This window comes from Danio rerio, chromosome 12 (genome assembly GCF_049306965.1).
Source record: "Danio rerio strain Tuebingen ecotype United States chromosome 12, GRCz12tu, whole genome shotgun sequence".
NCBI classification, from domain to species: domain Eukaryota; kingdom Metazoa; phylum Chordata; class Actinopteri; order Cypriniformes; family Danionidae; genus Danio; species Danio rerio.
In genome coordinates, this window is record NC_133187.1 from 1,325,001 (window position 1) to 1,348,657 (window position 23,657).

Sequence of the window (23,657 nt, forward strand, 5' to 3'; positions counted from 1 at the left end):
GGATTTGGGTGGATGGATGGATGGATGGATAGATAGATAGATAGATAGATAGATAGATAGATAGATAGATAGATAGATAGATAGATAGATAGATAGATAGATAGATAGATAGATAGATAGATAGATAGATAAATGGTGGATGGATAGAAAGATGGATGAATTTTATAGACACATAAATGGATAAATGGATGGATAGATTAAATGGATGGATGGATGGATGGATGGATGGATGGATGGACAGATGCACAAATAGATGGATAATTGGATAGCAAGATGGATTGGAGGGCCGATAGATGGATGAATAGAATGATGGATAGGTGGATGAATGGATGGATTTTATAGACAGATAGCTGATGGGTGAATGGGTGGATGCATGGATAGACAGATGAATGGATTTTATAGACACAAGAATGTATAGAAGGATGGACAGACAGACAGATGGATGGATGGTTGGATAGATAGATTTATGGGTTAAATTCATCGATGGACAGAGAAATGAACAGCTGGACAGATAAATGGATAAATAGGTGGATGGATGGATGGATGGATGGCAAGATGGATTGGACCGGTGGACGGATGGAAAGATGGATAGTTGGTGGATGAACAGATGGATGGATTTTATAAATGATGGATGGATGGATTGGATGGATAGAAAGATGGATGAATTTTATAGACACATGAAAGGATAGATGGATGGATGGACAGATGGGTGGATGAATGGGTGGATGGATGAATAGAAAGATGGATGTATTATTTAGACATATGAATGGATGGATGGACAAATGGATGGGTGGATGCATGGATGGATGAATAGAAAGATAGATGGGTTTTATAGACAAATGAATGGATAGATGGATGGTTGGATTGTTGGACAAATAGATAGATGGATAGGTGGATGGATGGGTTTTATAGATACATGGATGGATGGATGGATGGATAAGAAGATAGATGGGTTTTATAGACACATGAATGGATAGATGGATGGATAGACGGACGGATGGGTGAATGAATGGGTGGATGGATGAATAGAAAGATGGATGTATTTTATAGACACATGAATGGATAGATGGATGAATGGATGGACAGATGAATGGATGGATAGATGGATAGAAAGATAGATGTATTTTATAGACACATGAATCAATAGATGAATGAATGGACAAATGGATGGATGAGTATAAAGATGGATGGGTTTTATAGATACATCAATGCACAGATGCATGGATAGACGGACCGATGGACGGATGGGTGCATGGATGAAAAGAAAGATGGACAGATTGACACAGATGGATAGACGGCTGGATGGATGGATGGATGGATGGATAGACGGATGGATAGATGGATGGATAGAAAGAAAGAAGGATTTTATAGACACATGAATGGATGGATAGTTGGAATGAATGAATCAGTGAAGTGTGACCCGCGTCTGCCATTGGCTAAATAATATATAATGAATGAAATAGCAGCTTCAGTCTGATTACCAATATTTAAAGTAGTTTGCTTTAATACAAGCGCTTGATTTTTGTAACTCAAATGTCTGCGTCTTGAGAAAGCGAGTAAAAGTACATGTGCAGCGGTAAAGCACGCATTAACCAGCGTCAGACGACTTCTGTCTGGGATTTTTATGGCTGGTGTAACTATTGTCTGCCAAAAGCACAGAGGTTGCCATGTAGATGAAAATGTTTTTCCAATTAGCGCCGTAAATGAGGAGGAATGGGGAAGGCGAGCTGCACGTTCGGTTAAACGAGGCCAAGAATATAATTGCCTTTAAGTACTTACAACTGTAAAAACCCTGCAGCCGTTTCCCTTCAGACACACGAGGAGCAGAGAAAACACACACACACACACACACACACACACACGAGAAATGAAAACGCTGGCTTTAATAGTGTGGTAATGATTATCACTCATTGGAGGTGTTTCCTCACATTTCAATGCGTCTGTTGAGTGTTGATGGAAGTAAAAGGAGTGTAATTTGGGCCCTAGGAGATGTAAAGTCATTAAAACGAATTGGGAATGTTGATCACGATGTTTGCCAATTTGAAATATGAGGTGAATTTAGGTTAGTATTTATTTAACAAAGGCTGCGTTTATTAGTGTCAGAGTGAAATAATAATAAAGATATTATTAATAATAAAGATGTTAATAATAATAAAGATGTTAAATTAAATTTAATACGCCATTTATTTTTTTTATTTAAAACTGAAAGATGCATGAAATCTATCTAACGTAATACTAAAGACTTTTACAATATAAAAGAGAAAACTTTATTATATAAATCTACAATGCAAAAAAAATGAGTGTAGATTTTACAGCAAATGAAGTTAGTTAGCAGTACGTTTCCTTAATATATACGGTTAATAACTGTAAATTGACTTTTTCAGATTTTCTTTATTATGTTTTTTTGTTGACGTTATGTTTAGATTACATTTGTACATAACATTAGTCTATAATTATAAATTAATAAAATATGGTAATTTACCGTAAAAATTCTAAATGTATATTGCATTTCTACAATATTTTGATGATAGAATTCTGGCAAACACAGCTGCATTTTTTATACCATAAACTGTAAGAAACGACTGTTATTTCAACCGTAAAAACAGTAAAACTGCTGTTGTAGAAATCCTCGTTTCGGTTAATATGTACGGTCAATAACCGTAAATTGTCTTTCCCAGAATTCCCTGCATGACACTTCACATTTTGTGCTTTTTTGCTGAGGAGTTATTTACATTTGTTCATAACATTAGTGTATGACTATAAACTAATCAAATACGGTAATTTACTGTAAAATTAAACATTTATTTTACATTCCTACCATATTATTTATGTTAAAATTCCAGCAACCACAGCTGCCGTTTTCTTGTACCATGGATTGTAAAAAATTACTGTAATTTCAACAATAAAAAGCGGTAAAAATCCTACAGTAATAATCTGTAACCTGGTTACAGTACGTTTCCTTATTTTATACGGTTACTAACTGTATTTTGACTTTCTCAAAATTCCCTGCATGACACTACACTTATTATGCTTTTTTGTTGACGTTATGTTTAGTTACATTTGTACATAACATTAGTGTATGACTATAAATTAATAAAATATGGTAATTTACCGTAAAAATTCAAAATGTATATTGCATTTCTACAATACTTTTTATGATAAAATTCTGGATAACACAGCTGCATTTTTTACCATAAACTGTAAGAAACGACTGTGATTTCAACAGTAAAAACAGTAAAAATGCTGTTGTAAAAATCCTGGTTAACAGTACATTTCGGTAAATATGTACGGTTAATAACCGTAAATTGTCTTTCCCAGAATTCCCTGCATGACACTTCACATTTTGTACTTTTTTGCTGAAGAGTTATGTACATATGTTCATAACATTAGTGTATGACTATATACTAATCAAATACGGCAATTTACTGTAAAATTAAACATTTATTTTACATTCCTACCATATTATTTGTTAAAATTCCATTGTAAAAAATTACTGTAATTTCAACAATAAAAAGCGGTAAAAATCCTTCTGTAATAATCTGTAACCTGGTTACAGTACGTTTCCTTATTTTATACGGTTACTAACTGTATTTTGACCTTCTCAAAATTCCCTGCATGACACTACACTTTCTATGCTTTTTTGTTGACGTTATGTTTAGTTACTTTTGTACATAACATTAGTGTATGACTATAAATTAATAAAATATGGTAATTTACCGTAAAAATTCAAAATGTATATTGCATTTCTACAATATTTTTTTTATGGTAAAATTCCGGAAAACACAGTTGCATTTTTTTACTATAAACTGTAAGAAATGACTGTAGTTTCAACGGTAAAATACGGTAACTATGGTAAAAATCTGTCACCTGGTTAACAGTAAATCTCCTTAATATATATGGTTATTAACCAGGGCTTAATTTGTGAATTGCGAGGTCCTGGAACAGATCGGGGTAACGGATCTGGCATGTTACCCGAGGATGGAGAGATGTCTCCCATGAAAGTGAAGGGGGTGTCGCGGACGAAGGATGAAAGTGAAGAGCGGGGGTTGTCGCGGATGAAAGTGAAGTGGGTTGGGGAGTCACGGAAGAAAGTGAAAGTGAACAGCGAATAGGGGAGGAGGGCGGTTGAGGACGAGGATCAGTAAAATGAGGTGCTGGATCAGATTTCAGAGGTGCCGGATCCAGCGTGTTCTGCACAAATGACCGTTTTGTGCCAGAAATCGCTGTTTATTGACTTTCCCAAAATTCCCTGCATGACACTTCTCTTTTTAATGCTTTTTTTGTTGATGTTACGTTTAGGTTACGTTTGCACTTACATCATTAGTGAATGAGAATAAATTAATAAAATACAGTAATTTACTGTAAAAATTCTAAATGTATTTTACGTTCCTACAGTGTTTTTTGTTTTCAAATTCCGCCAACCGGAGCTGCATTTTTTTTACTCTGCAAAAAGTGACCGTAATTTCAACAGTAAACAACTAGTAAAAACGATTCAGTAAAAATCTGTAACCTGATTAACAGTACGTTTCGGTTAATACATACAGGTATTTGACTTCCTCAAAATTCTCTGCATGACACTTTTACTTTTTACACTTTTTTACGGCCATATGTTTAGTTTTTTTTCTCATGGGTAGGGCCAGATGGAATCTGCGGATGTTTTTTGCTATTTCTGCAGAGAATTTAGGTAAAAAGCTGCGGATTTCTGCGGAATTATTTTGGGAGTATCCAGCGGAGTATCAAAACTAAAACCTTAATATATGAAACAAAAAGTAATTAATTACTGAATAAAAACTTTAAAAAATTAGGTTTACACATTTACTCAAGTAAATAAACAGAATTAATGATATGCTAAAAATCTGCGGAATTCTGCGGAAAATCTGCGAAAAATCTGCGGAATGCTGCGGAATGCTGCAGAATGCTGCGGAATGCTGCGCGCGCAGATTCCGTGTGGGCCTACTCATGGGTTATGCACATTAGTGTTTTAAGCAGGTCGCACACCAGAAGCGCCGCTCGGCGCCGCGACACGGCGCGTACATGACAGATTAAAGTATCGCTCACCAGACGCGCACATTCGAATGATATTTAACATGAAACTAATCAGATGGCGCTCTGTGGCGCGGCTGAAAAATGAACTGCGTCCTGAGCCGTCGCCGGGCGCCGCCGACAGCCGCCGACTTGCGGCGCCGGTGTGTGTATCCTGATAGAAACCTATGATTAGAATTCTAAAATACGTGGCGCTGCGTGGCGCTGCGCGGCGCGCCGCCGAGCGTCGCTTCTGGTGTGCGACCTGCTTTACGTGGCATCTAATGTTGATGATTAATGTTTATTCCTTTCCTTGAATTTTATGTGTGACCATGATGGTGTTGTTTAGTAGTTGTGTCAATGACACTGAGCGACTTCTGTTTATTAATATATATTTGTTTGTGGAACAAAGTGGGGAAAGTCTTATTTGTTTTATTTGGGCTAGAATAAAAGCTGTTTTTAATTATTTTAAAGCCATTTTAAGGTCAATATTATTAACCCCTATAAGCAATATTAGTGTTGGATTCGTCATCTATGGATTATTAGTCGTTTCTCCAGAACAAACCACTGTTTGACTTGCCTAATTACCCTAACTTTACCCTAATTACCCTAGTAAAGCTTTTACATGTCACTTTAAGCTGAACACTAGTCAAATATCTAGTCTAATATGATGTGCTGTCAATATTAGGAAGATAAAATAAATCAGTTATTAGAGATGAGTTATTAACACTATCATGATTAGAAATGTGTTGGACAAAATCTTCTTTTCTGTTAAACAGAAATTGGGGAAAATAACAGGCCAGGGCGGCGACTAATTCTGTCTTGCTGTATTTTCATGTCGGATTCACTTTCTGAAGCTCCAAACATCTGTTATTACACAAGCGCGTGCTGTAATTCTCCAGTTCGCTATTTAACAGTGCAATTAAACCCTAACGGTTGTGGCAAAACATTCATTAGCACCAGCGCTCTGCAGTAATTTGCTGCTGAAGCCAAATGACCGAGTTCTTCTCTCTTCCGAGAAGCGGTGAGTTAAACGCCAGCGGTTTCTGAATCCAGTTTCTCCTCAAGGTCTCCGCTGGATCCGCCGCCAAGCTGTCCTTCAGCATCATTTCTTTTCTTCCCCTTTTTCTCAGCAAGGGACTTCATTTTCTGCACACATCAAAAGCAGCTCTTGAAATCCTTCAGACTTGAGGCTTGGGTTTGGGACTGGACTCGCGGTTCACACGATTCCCTCGGCTCTGCACATTTATTATCTGTTGGAGAGTTATTTTTAATGTCAGGAGATATTGGCTGTGTGTGTGTGTGTGTGTGTGTGTGTGTGTCGGGAATCTTTCACTTAGCGGCTGAAGTTCACACATTCCTGCAGGAGTGGAAGCGTCTCCTCCATCTGTTCATGTTCATTAGCCGTCAGCCGTCAACATTGGTTTCTTTGTTTGGAGTTTGTTTCAAAATGCACTTAATAGGTCGACGTAATGACGGCTAATATTGTATACACTCACTGGTCACTTTATTAGGTACACCTTACTAGTACCGGGTTGGACCCCCTTTTGCCTTTAGAACTGCCTTAATCCTTCGTGGCAGAGTTTTAGCAAGCTACTGGAAATATTCCTCAGAGATTTTGCTCCATGATAGCATCACACAGTTGCTGCAGATTTGTCAGCTGCACATCCATGATGCCAATCTCCCGTTCCACCACATCCCAAAGCTGCTCTATTGGATTGAGCTCTGGTGACTGTGGAGGCCATTTGAGTACAGTGAACTCATCGTCATGTTCAAGAAACCAGTCTGAGATGATTGAGCTTTATGACATGCTGCGTTATCCTGCTGCCATCAGAATATATATATATATATATATATATATATATATATATATATATATATATATATATAAAATACACACACACACACACACACACACACATATATATATATATATGTATGTATTTTATTTTATTTATTTTTTTATTACTAAAACCATAAAAACAGCAGTTTAAAATCTAAAATGCTCTTAAATGGATGAGAATTTATAATTTATTAATCATTTTAAGTAAGTAGTAATAATCAGAAATGTGTCATTTTCTGACCATGTAAAAATCATATCAGCTTAATTTAAGTAAACGTCTTAAAATCCAATTAATTATTAATATTATTAAAAGAAAACATGCATTTGTTGCATGTTTAATCATATGAATTATTAAAAGTCAATAAAAGCAGTTTAATATCTCAAATACTCCTATTTATTGGGAGTTATTAATAATTTGCATGCAAATATGTAAATGTTCATGTAAATGTCACATGAGCATCTCCACCAGACTGCATATTTCTGATCCATTTTCACTTTTAAATGCATTATATTAAAATTTTTAGGGTTTATTTTTAAGACTGATATTAAGTGAAGAGTAAATGCCTTAAAATGCAACTAATTATTATTTATTTATTTATTTATTTATTTATTATTAAAACCATGAAAAAACAGCAGTTTAAAATCTTAAATGCTCTTAAATGGATGAGAATTTATAATTTATTAATCATTTTAAGTAAGTAGTAATAATCAGAAATGTGTCACTTTCTGACCATGTTAAAATCATATCAGCTTAATTTAAGTAAATGCCTTAAAATCCAATTGATTATTAATATTATTACCAGAAAACATGCATTTGTTGCATGTTTAATCATGTGAATTATTAAAAGTCAAAAAAAGCAGTTTAATATCTAAAATACTCTTCTTTATTGGGAGTTATTAATAATTTATATGCAAATATGTAAATGTTTATGTAAATGTCACATCAGCATCTCCACCAGACTGCATATTTCTGATCCATTTTCACTTTTAAATGCATTATATTTATATTTTTGGGGTTTATTTTTAAGACTGATATTAAGTGAAGAGTAAATGCCTTAAAATGCAACTAATTATTATTTATTTATTTATTTATTTATTTATTTATTATAAAAAAAAGTGAAGAGTAAAATGCAATTAATTATGATTATTTTTAAACAGAAATCATTATTTGTTGCATGTTTAATCATGTGAATTATGAAAACCATTTAAAAAGCAGCTCTTAAAATGCTCTTTATGCATGGGAATAAACGACGAGTCCCCTATGATTTGGTATCTGTGGTTTTAATCTGATTTATTTTGTAATGTGTGTAAATAAGTGCGTATGTGTGTGAGCTGTGAATCGCTGTCATTAAAGCAGCGACACACACACACATAAGCAGCTCTTAATGCTGGCTTTATTTATTGGCCATCTGATAGGTGGGTTGAGGGTGGGAGTCAGTCATTTTCACATTAGTGCAATCGCATTTTAGGGAACTAATACTCATTCCAAGTTTCCTTATTGCATTATGCGTAATGTCATTAATGCGGGAATGCGGCCGATAAGCAGCGAGAGTCACTGATGCAGGCGTTCCTCAGGGTTTGAGAATGGTCCGACTGTTCCTTCTCCATGTTTATGCTGAAACTCACTTTTTTTTGTGACTGAACACATCGCTGGTTTTCCTGCTTCATTGAGATCCAGATCTCCTCGGGTTAAGTGTCTAGAAGGGATACAGTTGTGGATACTCACAATAATATAGCATCATTTTTTTGTGACGCTGTACAATGATCATTACTGTTTTTTTTTTACATTACTGTGAGGGTTGAGGTAGGGGTAGATTTCAATAAAATACATTTTAATGGGTAATTTAATAAATAATATGAATAATACTCTGTATAATTACTGTTTTTACATTACTTTGAAGGTCAAGGTAGGAGTTTATGTTCATAAAATACAATTAAATAGGTATTTTAATAAATTATATTAATGATAATCAGCATAATTACTGTTTTACACTACTGTGAGGGTTAGATTTATGGCTTGGGTAGGGGTAGATGTTAATAAAATACAATTTAATGTTTAATTTATTTGATAATATGAATAATAATCAGCATAATTACTGTTTTACACTATTGTGAGGGTTGAATTTATGGTTGGGGAAGGGGTAGATGTTAATAAAATACAATTTAATGGGTAATTTAATAAATAATATGAATAATACTCTCTCTAATTACTGTTTTTACATTACTTTGAAGGTCAAGGTAGGAGTTTATGTTCATAAAATACAATTAAATATGTATTTTAATAAATTATATTAATGATAATCAGCATAATTACTGTTTTACACTACTGTGTGGGTTAGATTTATGACTTGGGTAGAGGTAGATGTTAATAAAATACAGTTTAATGGGTAATTTAATAAATAATATGAATAATACTCTCTCTAATTACTGTTTTTACATTACTTTGAAGGTCAAGGTAGGAGTTGATGTTCATAAAATACAATTAAATATGTATTTTAATAAATAATATGAATAATAATCAGCATAATTACTGTTTTACACTATTGTGAGGGTTGGTTTTATGGCTTGGGTAGGGGTAGATGTTAATAAAATACAATTTAATGTTTAATTTATTTGATAATATGAATAATAATCAGCATAATTACTGTTTTACACTATTGTGAGGGTTGAATTTATGGCTAGGGTAGAGGTAGATGTTAATAAAATACAATTTAATTGGTAATTTTAATAAATAATATGAATATTACTCTCTCTAATTACTGTTTTTACATTACTTTGAAGGTCAAGGTAGGAGTTTATGTTCATAAAATACAATTAAATGGGTATTTTAATAAATAATATGAATAATAATCAGCATAATTACTGTTTTATAGTACTGTGAGGGTTAGATTTATGACTTGGGTAGGGGTAGATGTTAATAAAATACATTTTAATGGGTCATTTTAATAAATATTATGAATATTACTCTCTCTAATTACTGTTTTTACATTTCTTTGATGGTTAAGGTAGGAGTTTATGTTAATAAAATACAATTAAATGGGTATTTGAATAAATAATATTAATGATATTCAGCATAATTACTGTTTTACACTACTGTGAGGGTTGTATTTATGGCTTGGGTAGGGGTAGATGTTAATAAAATACATTTTAATGGGTAATTTTAATAAATAATATGAATATTACTCTCTCTAATTACTGTTTTTACATTTCTTTGACGGTTGGGTTAAGGGGTAGATGTTAATAAAACACAATTTAATGTGTAATTTATTTGATAATATGAATAATAATCAGCATAATTACTGTTTTACACTACTGTGAGGGTTGGATTTATGGCTAGGGTAGGGGTAGATGTTAATAAAATACATTTTAATGGATAATTTTAAGAAATAATATGAATATTACTCTGTTTAATGACTATTTTACTTTACTGTGAAGGTCAAGGTAGGAGTATATGTTCATAAAGTACATTTAAATGGGTATTTTAATAAATAATATGAATAATAATCAGCATAATTACTGTTTTACACTACTGTGAGGGTTGAATTTAAGAATGGGGAAGGGGTAGACGTTAATAAAATAAATTTTAATGGGTAATTTTAATAAATAATATGAATATTACTCTCTCTAATTACTGTTTTTACATTACTTTGAAGGTCAAGGTAGGAGTTTATGTTCATAAAATACAATTAAATATGAATTTTAATAAATAATATGAATAATAATCAGCATAATTACTGTTTTACACTACTGTGAGGGTTGAATTTATGCTTGGGGAAGGGGTAGATGTTAATAAAATACATTTTAATGGGTAATTTTAAGAAATAATATGAATATTTACATTACTGTGAGGGTTAGGGTGGGAGTACAGGTTAATAAAATACAATTAAATGGGTAATTTAATAAATAATATGAATAATACTCTGTATAATTTCTGTTTTTACATTACTTTGACAGTTGGGGTAGGGGTAGATGTTAATAAAATACAATTTAATGTGTAATTTATTTGATAATATGAATAATAATCAGCATAATTACTGTTTTTACATTACTGTGAGGGTTGGATTTATGGCTGGGGTAGGGGTAGATATTAATAAAATACAATTTGGTGGGTAATTTTAATAAATAATATGAATATTTACATTACTGTGAGGGTTAGGGTAGGAGTATAGGTTGATAAAATGCAATAAATAGGTAATTTAATAAATAATAGGAATAATACTCTGTATAATGACTGGTTTTACATTACTGTGAGGGTTGGGTTTAGGGTTGGGGTAGGGTAAATTAACAGTAATTATGCTATATATATATATATATATATATATATATATATATATATATATATATATATATATATATATATATATATATCATATAAATCAGCATAATTACTGTTTTTATATTACTTTGAGGGTTGGGTTCATGGCTTGGGTGGGGGTAGATGTTAATAAAATACAATTTAATGGGTAATTTAATAAATAAATAATTCTTGTTAACTTTTGGCAGGAGCTGTATCCCATTAAGCAACAGCAGAATATCAGCTATCAGGGGTTATGCATGTTTAAAATCTGCCACCATTAATATGCTTGTCAGAGATCAACATCCCATAATGCAATTCACAACCAGAAATAAGGTTAATTTATATGCAGGATATTAATATGCAGATTTGTTTCTCTGTGTTTGTCCAGGGTTTGATCAAGATCAGAGGCGACCGCTGCTGGACGGACCTCACCTGTATGGATTACCATTATGAGGTATGAGTTAAACTGGGCTTCATTCATTCATTCATTCATTTTCTTTTCGGCTGAGTCCCTTTATTAATCAGGGGTCACCACAGCGGAATGAACCACCAACTATTTCAGCATATGTTTTACACTGTGAATGCCCTTCCAGCTGCAACCTAGTACTGGGAAACACCCATACACGCTCATTCACACACACATTCATAAACTACGGCCAATTTAGTTAATCAATTCCCCTACAGCGCATGTCTTTGGACTGTGGGGGAAACCGGAGCACCAGGAAGAAACCCAAGCCAACACGGGGAGAACATGCAAACTCCACACAGAAACACCAACTGACCCAGCAGGGAATCGAACTAGTGGCCTTCTTGCTGCAAGGCCACAGTGCTAACCATTGAGCCACCAAGCCGTGCTCTAGATTTATATTAATTAATAGAAATTATGCAATTTAATATTATTTATTGTTGAAATTTAATGTATAACCTGCAAAACAAGACTGAAATACAGAGAATAATAATCATATCTTCTAAAGTTTTTGTCTTATTTACCACATTTCTCTTAATATAGTTTCATAAATGTTCTTTTATGCAGCTTTTGGGTCTTGTTTAGTATTTTTCACAGCATAAAAAGCCGTCAGAATGGTCTGAAATATTATCAGTGGTGTGGTCGGCTGGTTTTGGAGCTTACGTAAGCAGGTAAATGGAGATCTTCAGTGTTTAATGGAGGGGTTTTGGATGATTTGAGTATAAACAGAAAGCTGGAAGTCTCAGTGTTCGGTGAGTCAGTGTTTGTGGCACAGAAATGAAGAGCTTGAAGAGGAAGAAACACTCTAGAATAAATGAAAGATTGAGATTAGATTATGCTGAAGGTCACGATTAATAAGATGTCATATGATATCTGGCCTGAATAAAGCTTGAGGGAAATTCAGGAGGAAAACTGATGGATTCTGCACCTGTAAAACTGGACACAAATGACTGAAAAATGGCACTGTGGTTGAAACAACAAGAGTATTGACTTCAGGTGAGAATTTGTAGATGGACAGTGAAAAATGCTCATAATCAGTATGTAAACTGACGAGTAGTCAAAGAAAAAAAAATACTTTATTACTTGTCAATTTTAATTTATTTAATTTGTAATTCATTTATAATTTTTAATATATAGTTTATTTATTTATTACTTTTAATTTGATAATTTATTTAATTTATTATTTATAATTTTATAATTTATTTTACAATTTATTTGTTTAATTTATTATTTATTTATTTAATTTATTTTTTTAGTTAATTTATTATGTATTTATTTCATTTATTATGTTTTATTTGATAATTTATCCATTTTATAGCTTATTTAATTTATAATGTATTTTTTTAATTTATAATGTATTTATTTAATTTATTATGTTTTATTTTATAATTTATCTGTTTTTATAATTTATTTAATTTATAATTTATTTGTTTAACTTATTATTTGATTTATAATGCATTTATTTAGTTTATTATGTTTTATTTAATAATTTATTTATTTATTTAAAAATAATGTATTTTATTTGGTGAGTTACAGTTTTCAGTTAGTTTCAAACTAATGTATTAAATTAAATAATTTAATTAAACATATATATTTTTAAATAATTTATCTTGGTTTAATCATACATGAAAATAGGAATTAAAAATGAATATATAGACAACACAACTAATAAAAACCTATAATTATAATAATTTTTAAATTATATAATATAATATATAATATGATATAGTTATTATAATAAATTATAATAACTATAATAATTTATTTAATTTATAATTTATTTAAATACATGATATATAAAACAAGCTTATGTATTTTATTTATTTATTTGATAAAGTACAGTTCATAATTTATTTTAATAATTTATTTAATTTATAAATTATTTAATTTATTATTTATTAACAGTTTTGTAATATATTACATTTATAATTTATTCAATGTAAAATTTATTTATTTATATAATTTATTCAATTGATAATTTATTTAATTAATAATTTACAACATTTTAAAATATTTTTTTAATTTATAATTTATTCAATTTGTAATTTATTTAACTTATAATTTACACTATTTTTAAAATAAATTATTTAATTTATAATTTAATAAATTTTTCCTAGATTTATATAATTTATAATTTATTAAACTTATAGTTTATTTAATTGATATTTTTAAATTTATAATGAATTTATGTTATAATTTATTCAATTTATAAATAATTGATGTTGTAAATTATTTAATTTATAATTCATTTAATTATGAAAAAGAGTGTTTATCTTAGTGTAATCGTACACGAAAACAAGAGTTAAGTTTATAATTTATTCAATTTATAATTTATTTTATTTATAATTTACAATATTTTTTAAATAATTAATTGAATTTATAATTTATTAAATGTTTCCTGAATTTATTTAATTTTTGAATTGTTTAATTTATAGTTTATTTAATAGATTTTTTATTCATAAGTAATTTATTTGATAATTTATTTAATTTCTAAATAATTTATTTGATAATTTATTTAATCTGTAATTAATTTGATTATGAAAAAAATAAAAAAATAAAAAATTAATATAGACATTACACAAGTTAATAAAAAATACATATTGCAAAATTATTAAAACTACCAAAATTTTAACTTGCACATAGTCAATATAACAATTTAAACGTTTAATTAAATTGAAATAAATAAGTAAATTAATTAGTTTATTAATTAGTTAAAATAAAAATTTCAAATCAACTAGAATATAAGTAAAAATGAATAAAAAAAACATATTTTAAAATGTATTTAATTCACATAATAAGTCAATATAAATGACAATAACAACATACACAAAACCTTTAACTAAACTTAAAAACAATCTAAATACCCTTGAATAAAGCTGCATTTATGAGAAGCAAAATGACTAAATAAAAATTAATAAAAATATTTCCAGGAAGCATTAGGATCTGACTTCATTGGCAAATATTTGAAATAAATTTTAATATATTTTCCCAAAACCATAATTTTTAATTTTCACCCGCATGTTCAGTGTATTTATGTGTTGTTTCTCCACCTGAACACATTTAAATATATTTTTGGTAGACGTTGCATAAGTTTTGTCCCGCATCGTCTCATTTTTGGAAAACACTTGCATCAAGATAACAGCATGAGACAACACTTAAAGTCAGTCTGAGTGAGTTTGGCAGGAGGTTTAATGTTATAAAGGCTGCGCATTGTTCTAGATGGACAATAGGAGTGTGTCTAAACTCCACAATGATGCTTTATTCCAGCACAGTAAGGGGAATCCTGTGCAGATAGTGTGTGTGTGTGTGTGTGTGTGTGTGTGTGTGTGTGTGTGTGTGTGTGTGTGTGTGTGTGTGTGTGTGTGTGTGTGTGTGTGTCAGTGGAGGTTAATCGTGGTCAGAGTACGTCCGTCCACCTCACATGAGCTCCAGCAAATTAAGCTCTTATTTCAGAAGGGTTTTCCCCAATGTTGTTTTTAATGCTGAATTTGACTTTTATTATAATAAATTTCTTTTTTCATAGTTTATTTAATTAACAATTAATTTATTTTATCATTTATTTAATTTATAATACAGTTAGTTTTTCATTTATTAAATTGATAATTTATTTAATTTTTTATTTATTTATTTTGTAATTTAATCTATTTTATTTATAACTTATTTATTTTATAATTTATTTAATGTAGAATTTATTTAAATATATAATACATACATTAAATGATCATAATAATATATTATTTTATTATTATTTTTATTATTAATATTTTATTATATATTTTTCGTTATAATAATATATAATTATAGTATATAATTTAGTGTTTACGTACAATAAATTAACTGTAATAAAGTGTGTGTGTGTGTGTGTTAGCAGAGGTTAATCATGGTCAGAAAGCGTCCGTCCGTCCACCTCACATGAGCTCCAGGAATGAAGAATTAAGCTGTTATTTCTGAAGGGTTTTCCCCAATGTTGTTTTTAATGCTGAATTTGGCTTTTATCGATGTCTTGCCGTCTGTAAGTGGATTAAACTAAGCATTTAATAAAGAAAGGAAGTTTTCCTGGTTTTACCTCGCTATGCCATCTGGACAATAGAAGATTGGAGAAACGTTGCCTGCTCTGATGAGTCTCCATTTCTGCTGACACATTTGCATGGCCGGGCAGAATTTGGCCTCAACAACATGAAAGAATGGATCCACCCAGCCCCCCCACCAACCCCCCAACAAACCCCACTCTTCAGTTTGCGCGCGTAACCCAAAAATTTGTGTGTGTGTGTGTGTGCATGCATAAATGTGTGTGTATGCATGTGCATGTATTTGTGTAGGTTTTTTACGTGTGTGTGTGTGTGTGTGTGTGTGTGTGTAGGGATCTTATGTGTGTGTGTGTATGCGTGTGTGTGTGTGTGTGCATGTGTTTTTGTAGGTATGGGTATGTTTATTGTGTGTGTGTGTGTGTGTTTGTGTAGGTTTCCTATGTGTGTGTGTGTGATTGTGTAGGTATCTTGTGTGTGTGTTTGTGTAGGGATCTTATATGTGTGTGTGTGTATGCGCGTGTGTGTGTGTGTGCATGTGGTTTTGTAGGTATGGGTATGTTTATTGTGTGTGTGTGTGTGTGTGTGTGTGTGCATGTGTGTGTGTTTATGTAGGTTTCCTATGTGTGTGTGATTGTGTAGGTATCGTATATGTATGTTTGCGTGCGTGTTTGTGCATGTGTTTGTGTAGGTATTGGTGGGTTTATTGTGGGTGTGTGTGTGTATGTGCATGCATGTGTGTGTTTATGTAGGCTTCTTGTGTGTGTGTGTGTGTTTGTTTAGGTTTCTTACATTATTACGTGTGTGTGTGTGTGTGTGTACGTGCATGCATGTATGAGTGTGTTTGTGTAGGTTTATTATGTGTGTGTGTGTGTGTGTGTGCGTGTGTGTGTGTGTGTGTGCGCGTGTGTGTTTGGTTTTGGTCTTTCTCTTTGTAGGTTTTTTTGCCTGTGTATATGAGTGACAGAGAGTGTGTGTATGTCTCTGTGAACGTTTCTTCCATATGTGTGTGTGTGTGTAATGGTGTACTGTCCCTTTAAATGTTTTGCTCAAGGCGGGCTTTGAACCTGCAACCCTCCTTTGGTTTGTGTCCCAGATCTGTGACCAGCAGCTAAACCACCCACATCCCTGTGTATTTCAGATATGTGTGTGTGTGTGTGTGTGTGTGTGTGTGTGTGTGTGTGTGTGTTCAGAGCCACACGTTTCCCTGCTCTTTCTTTGAAGCATTGTGTTTTAGTTTTCCGGCGTGCAGCTCGGTTAGCGTCTCTTGACTTTGATTACGCTCAGGGCACAGGCAGAGGTTTTGGAAGAGGATTCGGGGTGTATTTACTGTCCGCTCACCATGGAAAAAGCAAAACAGAGAATGTGTGTGTGTGTGTGTGTGTGTGTGTGTGTATCATTTCCAGATTGAAGGAGTCGCTGCTATGCTTCCAAAATGGCTTTTTGCTCCATCCCATTTTCCCCAAAACACACCGAGAAAACACTGAAGGAGCAGAACACAAGCGTGAACCAAAGACAGAGACAAGCAAAACTCTGTGTGTGTGTGTGTGTGTGTGTGTGTGTGTGTGTGTGTGTGTGTGTGTGTGTGTGTGTGTGTGTGTGTGAGAGAGAGAGACAGAGAGAGAGTTCAGCCAAAACAGTAAACCCCTATCAGTTGGAGTCATGTGATGTATATTAGTCAATTACTGGACATCTATTAGCCAGATTACAGACTCCATCCCCTACTATTGTGTCTGTCTGTCACTATTGTTGTGCATGTGTCTATGTACACTCACTGGCCACTTTATTAGGTACACCCCTCAACTGCTTGTTAACGCACATTTCTAATCAGCCGATCACATGGCAGCAGCTTACTGCGTTCAGGCATGTAGACATGGTAAAGAGGATCAGCTGCAGTTCAGAGCGAGCATCAGAATGGGGAAGAAAGGGGATTTAAGAGACTTTGAACGTGGCATGGTTGTTGCTGCCAGACGGGCTGCTCAGAGTATTTCAGAAACTGCTGATCTACTGGGATTTTCACGCACAACCATCTCTAGGGTTTACAGAGAATGCTCCGACAAAGAGGAAATATCCAGTGAGCGGCAGTTCTGTGGGCGCAAATGCCTTGTTGATGAGGCCAGAGGTCAGAGGAGAATGGCCAGACTGGTTCCAGCTGATAGAAAGGCAACAGTAACTCAAATAAGCACTCGATACAACCGAGCTCTGCAGAAGAGCATCTCTGAACACACAACACGTCCAACCTTGAGGCGGATGGGCTACAGCAGCAGAAGAGCACACCGGGTGCCGCTCCTGTCAGCTAAGAACAGGAAACTGAGGCTACAATTCACACAGACTCACCAAAACTGGACAATAGAAGATTGGAGAAACGTTGCTGCTCTGATGAGTCTCCATTTCTGCTGACACATTCGGATGCTCGGCTCAGACAACATGAAAGCATGGATCATCCTGCCTTGTGTCAGCGGTTCAGGCTGGTGGTGGTGGTGTAATGGTGTGGGGGAGATTTTCTTTGGGTCCATTAGTACCAATTGAGCATCAACGCCACAGCCTACCTGAGTATTGCTGCTGACCATGTCCATCCCTTTGTGAGCACAGTGTCTCCATCTTCTGATGGCTACTTCCAGCAGGATAACGCAGCATGTCATAAAGCTCAATCATCTCAGACTGCTGAACATGACGATGAGTTCACTGCACTCAAATGGCCTCCACAGTCACCAGAGCTCAACCCAATAGAGCAGCTTTGGGATGTGGTGGAACGGGAGATTGGCATCATGGATGTGCAGCCGACAAATCTGCAGCAACTGTGTGATGCTATCATGGAGCAAAATCTCTGAAGAATATTTCCAGCAGCTTGTTGAATCTCTGCCATGAAGGATTAAGGCAGTTCTGAAGGCAAAGGGGGTCCAGCTGTGTACTAGTAAGGTGTACCTAATAAAGTGGCCGGCACAGTAATCTTCAGTTACTTTGTATAGGGGTAAAATAGGGGAATGAGTGTGTATGGGTTGCAACTGGAAGGGCATCCACTGTGTAAAACATATGCTGGCATAGTTGTCGGTTCATTCCGCTGTGGCGACCCCTGATAAATAAGGATCTAAGCTGAAGGAAAATGAATGGATGAAACTTTCGTGCTGCACATTTATAATAATCATATGTATTTTGTGTGGCCCACGGCGCAGGTTTGTGGTGGTGTTTCGGCTTAAATAATAACAAGTCCTACAACGCTAATGCATCAAACACACACAGGAATTTAACGCTCCACTTCAGTTAACAGTGTATGGAACTAATTTGTGCTCCTGTTCTTGTTCTGTGACTGAACGTAGCGTAATAAGCCTGAGGATTTATGTTCGTATGAAACCCGCCCGCTTCCTAATTACAACACAACTGGCTTTTCAATCATAACTCGCACATAAACTCCACTTATGGCCACCCGCCAGCATGCGTTTAACCTGCCTCTTAAAGTACACGTGAAATCAAAACTAAGCATAGTGATGTTGTTAGCTCACATTGCTTGCTTCATGGTGAACAATACATCTGCGTATGTCGTGAAGAAAAATGAAAATGTTTGCCCTTGTAATCTGAAAATGCACTTCCTGTTTGTCTTTGGTTTAATTTGTAGATTGGATCTGATTGAGGTAGTGGGCGGGGCTAACATGCTTAGCCACACCCCTCCAGCTGCCAGTTTTGACCTCAGAAATGGTGAGCAGGAGGAGGAGTCTGTTAGGTTGTAATACATTCATTGATTTTCTTTTCGGCTTTATTAATCTGGGGTCGCCACAGTGGAATGAACTGCCAACTTATCCAGCATATGTTTTACGAAGCGGATGACCTTCCAGGTGCAACCCATCACTGGGAAAACAGGAATATGAAAATAATTTTAAACAGGTCTTAAATGAAAATTAAATAAATACATAAATAAAAAATATATTACATAAATAAAAAAATAAATAAAATAAAAAAAAAAAATTACGCAAAAAATACATAAAATAAAATAAATAAAAAATTTAAATAAATAAATAAATAAATAAAAATTACATAAATAAGAATAAAATAAACAAAAAATAAAATAATATAAATAAATAACTAATTAAATAAATAAAAATGTATAACAATAATTAAATAAAATGTTATTATTTTCAAAAATATACGTGTAACCTGTAACAGACACATAGTATATATATCTATTTCTATTTATGTAGTTAAAAATGCTATATTTATTTATTTCAATATTAATAAGAGTAATACATGGAAAATATAAAAATCATAACAAATAATAATAATAATTATAATTACAATAATAAATGGTAAATTTAAGAATAAACATTTTATGATACAAAAAAATATATATATAATAAATAAAAAATAAAACTCTCCGCCAATTTTTAAACTCTTAAATGATTTTGTAGGTCTTAAATAATTTTAAACAGGTCCTAAATGAAAAATAAATAAATATTTAAATAAAAACATAATAAAATTAAATGCATAAAAATAAAATGAAATGAAGATTTTTTTTATAAATAAATAAATTGTTAAAAATTAATAAAAATAATTAAATAAATTGTGGTTATTTAAAAAAATATATGTGTAACCTTTAAAAGATTCCATTTTATATATATTTTAAATTTATGTATTTCTATTTAATTTGTAAAAAATGTCTTTTGTATTTAGCCCACTGTATTTGTTTATATTCAATAAAAATTACAATTTTATTATTCAATAATAATAATAATAATAATAATAATAATTAATGGAAAACATAAGAGTCTCAATTGTCTGAATCAATGATACATAAAACATAAAGTAAAGTAAAAGAAATAGTAAAATAAAATCAATAAACAAATAAAATTAAAAATAAAAGTTAATAAAAATAATAAAATTAAAATTAAAAATAGCATGAAATTTATTTAAATAAATAAATAAATAAATTAATTAATAAATATATAATAAAATAAAATACATAAATAAATAAAACATAAATAAAAATAAGATAAAATTAATAAATAATAAATAAAATAAATAAATAAATAAAAATAATTTAATAAAATGTGGTTATTTTCAAAAAGATATGTGTAACCTATAACGGATTCTCTAATATGTTTTGTCACTTGGTAAATGTATTTGTAATTTTATTTGTATTTCTAAACATATTTGTGTGTTATGTATTTACATGTTTATTTAGTAAATAATGTCTTTTCTCTTTGGGCTACTGTTGAATATATGTCTGGCAAGAGTGTCTGACGAAAGGTTACCGGGGATTTAAAATGTGTGTGTGTGTGTGTGTGTGTGTGTGTTTATAGTTAGTAGGCCAAACAAAACTGACCCAAGAGACAAGCATCGTACCCTAAATGTGTTCAACCATCATGAAAATACAAAACTATTCACTTTTTTTCTAATCGTTGCATAATTTTAGAAAAGTTCTCCAAACTTCAAGATGAAAAACAGTGTTTAAGGCTTTTTTTCTGCTCATAAAATCCTCCTTTCTACCCCTTAAGTCACCACAGGGTTAAATCCAGCAGTGTGTTCATGCTAATCTGTCAGTGTTGGTCAGACTCTGGTAGCATTGATTCATTGGCGCTGGTCCCACACATCTTGTTTTTAATTTTCTCAATGTTATATTACAGCGCCTGGGCAAAAACCCCAGTTATTTTTTATTATTATGATATTTTTCCCCCCTCCATCTCACTTCTGTTTTTCAGTTTGGCGAGCTCGCAGGAAGTGATGACGAATTATATTGTATTAATCCCATAAGGGAGTCCCCAGTTCATTATTATTATTATTTTCTCTGCTGCGCTGGTTTTTGCTCTATCCTCGCAGGAGCTCTAACAGGTATACGAGCTTGCATACTTATGTTTTATTAGCTCGAATCCTTGTTTATGCACGATCCAGCAGATATCTTGGAAGGGGAATAGTAATGTAATATGTTTAATGTAATATGTCGAAATGAATTGACATTATAGAAGTCAAAGCAAGTCGTCACAATGCATTTCCAGGAAGAGTCTTGTTGGTGATCTCACACACTCGCTTTTACTTCTGCTGCTTTAAACATTTATTTTTTTGCATTTATGCATTGGATAGTTTATTGTTAATCTGTTTATGCATTCCTCATGGGCAATATTTTTTGTTGAGGCTCAAACAGTAGTGTGTTGGCGTGGGTTTCCTCCGGGTGCTCCTGTTTCCCCTACAGTCCAAACACATGCGCTATAGGATGAACTAAATTAGTCCTATTGTATGAGTGTTGTGTATATGAGTGTGTATGGGTGTTTCCCAGAACTGGGTTGTGGCTGGAAGGGCATCCGCTGTGTAAAACATATGCTGGAATAGTTGGCGGTTCATTCTGCTGTGGCGACCGCTGATAAATAAGGGACTAAGCCGAAGGAAAATGAATGAATGAATGTATGATGAATAATTCGATTACGTATTACGTGACATTTTTAATGGCAAATAAAATATTAGCTATCCAAGCATTAAGCATCTATTGGTATTTTCGTAACACATTTGTAAGCAATACATTTTGCGCTATTTATTTGCTCATAATATATTAACATATAAAAGATAACAAGCACAAAAATGAGTAAATAACAAAGTAGGCAAAATAAAATAATAAAAACAATAATCTATAGATTTTTTTTTACTGTTGCAACTTTATACATCTAATTTAAATATAGCATTTTAAGGCTTACATTAACACAATGCACATGTATGAAAAATGTCATTGTAGTAAATAGAGTAATGATAATATTAATAACAAATGGTAAATTAAAGAATGAACATTTTTATTATAAAAAGTAATAATAAAATAATAATAACAATAAATCATACTTAAGAATCAACTTTTTATGATATAATAATAATAATAATAATAATAATGGTAAATTTAAGAATAAACATTTTATTATTAAAAATAATCATAATAAAATAATAAATCTTTTTTAAGAATCAACATTTTATGATTAAAATAATAATAATAATAATATTTATAAATTAAATTTATCACATTTTATGATAAAAAATTATAGTAATAATAACATTAATGTTATTATTAATAATAATAATAATCGTAATGATCATAATAAATGGTAAATTTGAGAATAAACATTTTATTCTTAATAATAATAATAATAAAACAATAAATCATATTTAAGAATCAACATTTTATGATTAAAATAATAATAATAAAAAATAAATTAATTATAAGAATCAACATTTTAGAATTCAATAATAATAATAATAATAATTAAAAAAAATAATACCAATAATAATAATAATAATATTAAATTTAATTTAATTTAATATAAGAATCAACATTTTATAATTCAATAATAATAATAACAATGATAAAATAATAATAATAATAATAATAATAATAATAATAATAATAATAAATTAAAAATAATAATCAACATTTTAGGATTGAAATAATAATAATAATAATAATAATAATAATAATAATAATAAATTAAATATAAGAATCAAAGTTTTATAATTCAATAATAGTAATAATAATAATAATAATAATAATAACAATAATAATAATAATAAGCATAATAAGCATAATAAGAATAATAATGATAAATAATACATCAGAACAGATATTTCATGTGTCTGCATGGTTGCAGCGACTCAAAATAAGCAGTTTTGTGATATTGTGTGACTCTAATAATGTTTAAAGCTGTCGTCCAGTGGTCTGTTGTTTAGTCACAGGCGCCAGCCGCTCTCCGCCCGTCCTGCACACACACTGCAGCCTTTCACACACTGCGCAAACACAGAGCAGTGCATGCTGGGAAGGGCCCGTCCCGCTCACAGGGCCACTGTGTTCATGTTTGCTCCAGTCAGCCGGCTGGAGTTTGGCTATTTTCAGTAGTTTCCCTGAACTGTGAGGAAAAGGTGATCAGTGTGTGTGTGTTTGTGTTTGCTCTGTGGCTGTGTTTCATCCACACACACACACCTGGTTGCAGTGGGTGTGTGATCAGTGTCATGTGTTCTCCATCAGACACATTATTTTCTTCACTT

At 31.9% G+C, this 23,657-nt stretch overlaps 1 protein-coding gene across 2 annotated transcripts in view; it reads left to right on the forward strand.

The window, feature by feature from the left end:
* Positions 1 to 23,657, forward strand: part of lmf1 (lipase maturation factor 1) — a 47,433-nt gene that overhangs the window by 12,515 nt on the left and 11,261 nt on the right. For both annotated transcript variants that reach the window (XM_073918003.1, XM_073918002.1), the window contains one exon: positions 11,551 to 11,616. In XM_073918003.1, the coding sequence (XP_073774104.1) occupies positions 11,551 to 11,616 (66 nt within the window). The remainder of the gene's footprint in view (positions 1 to 11,550; positions 11,617 to 23,657) is intronic.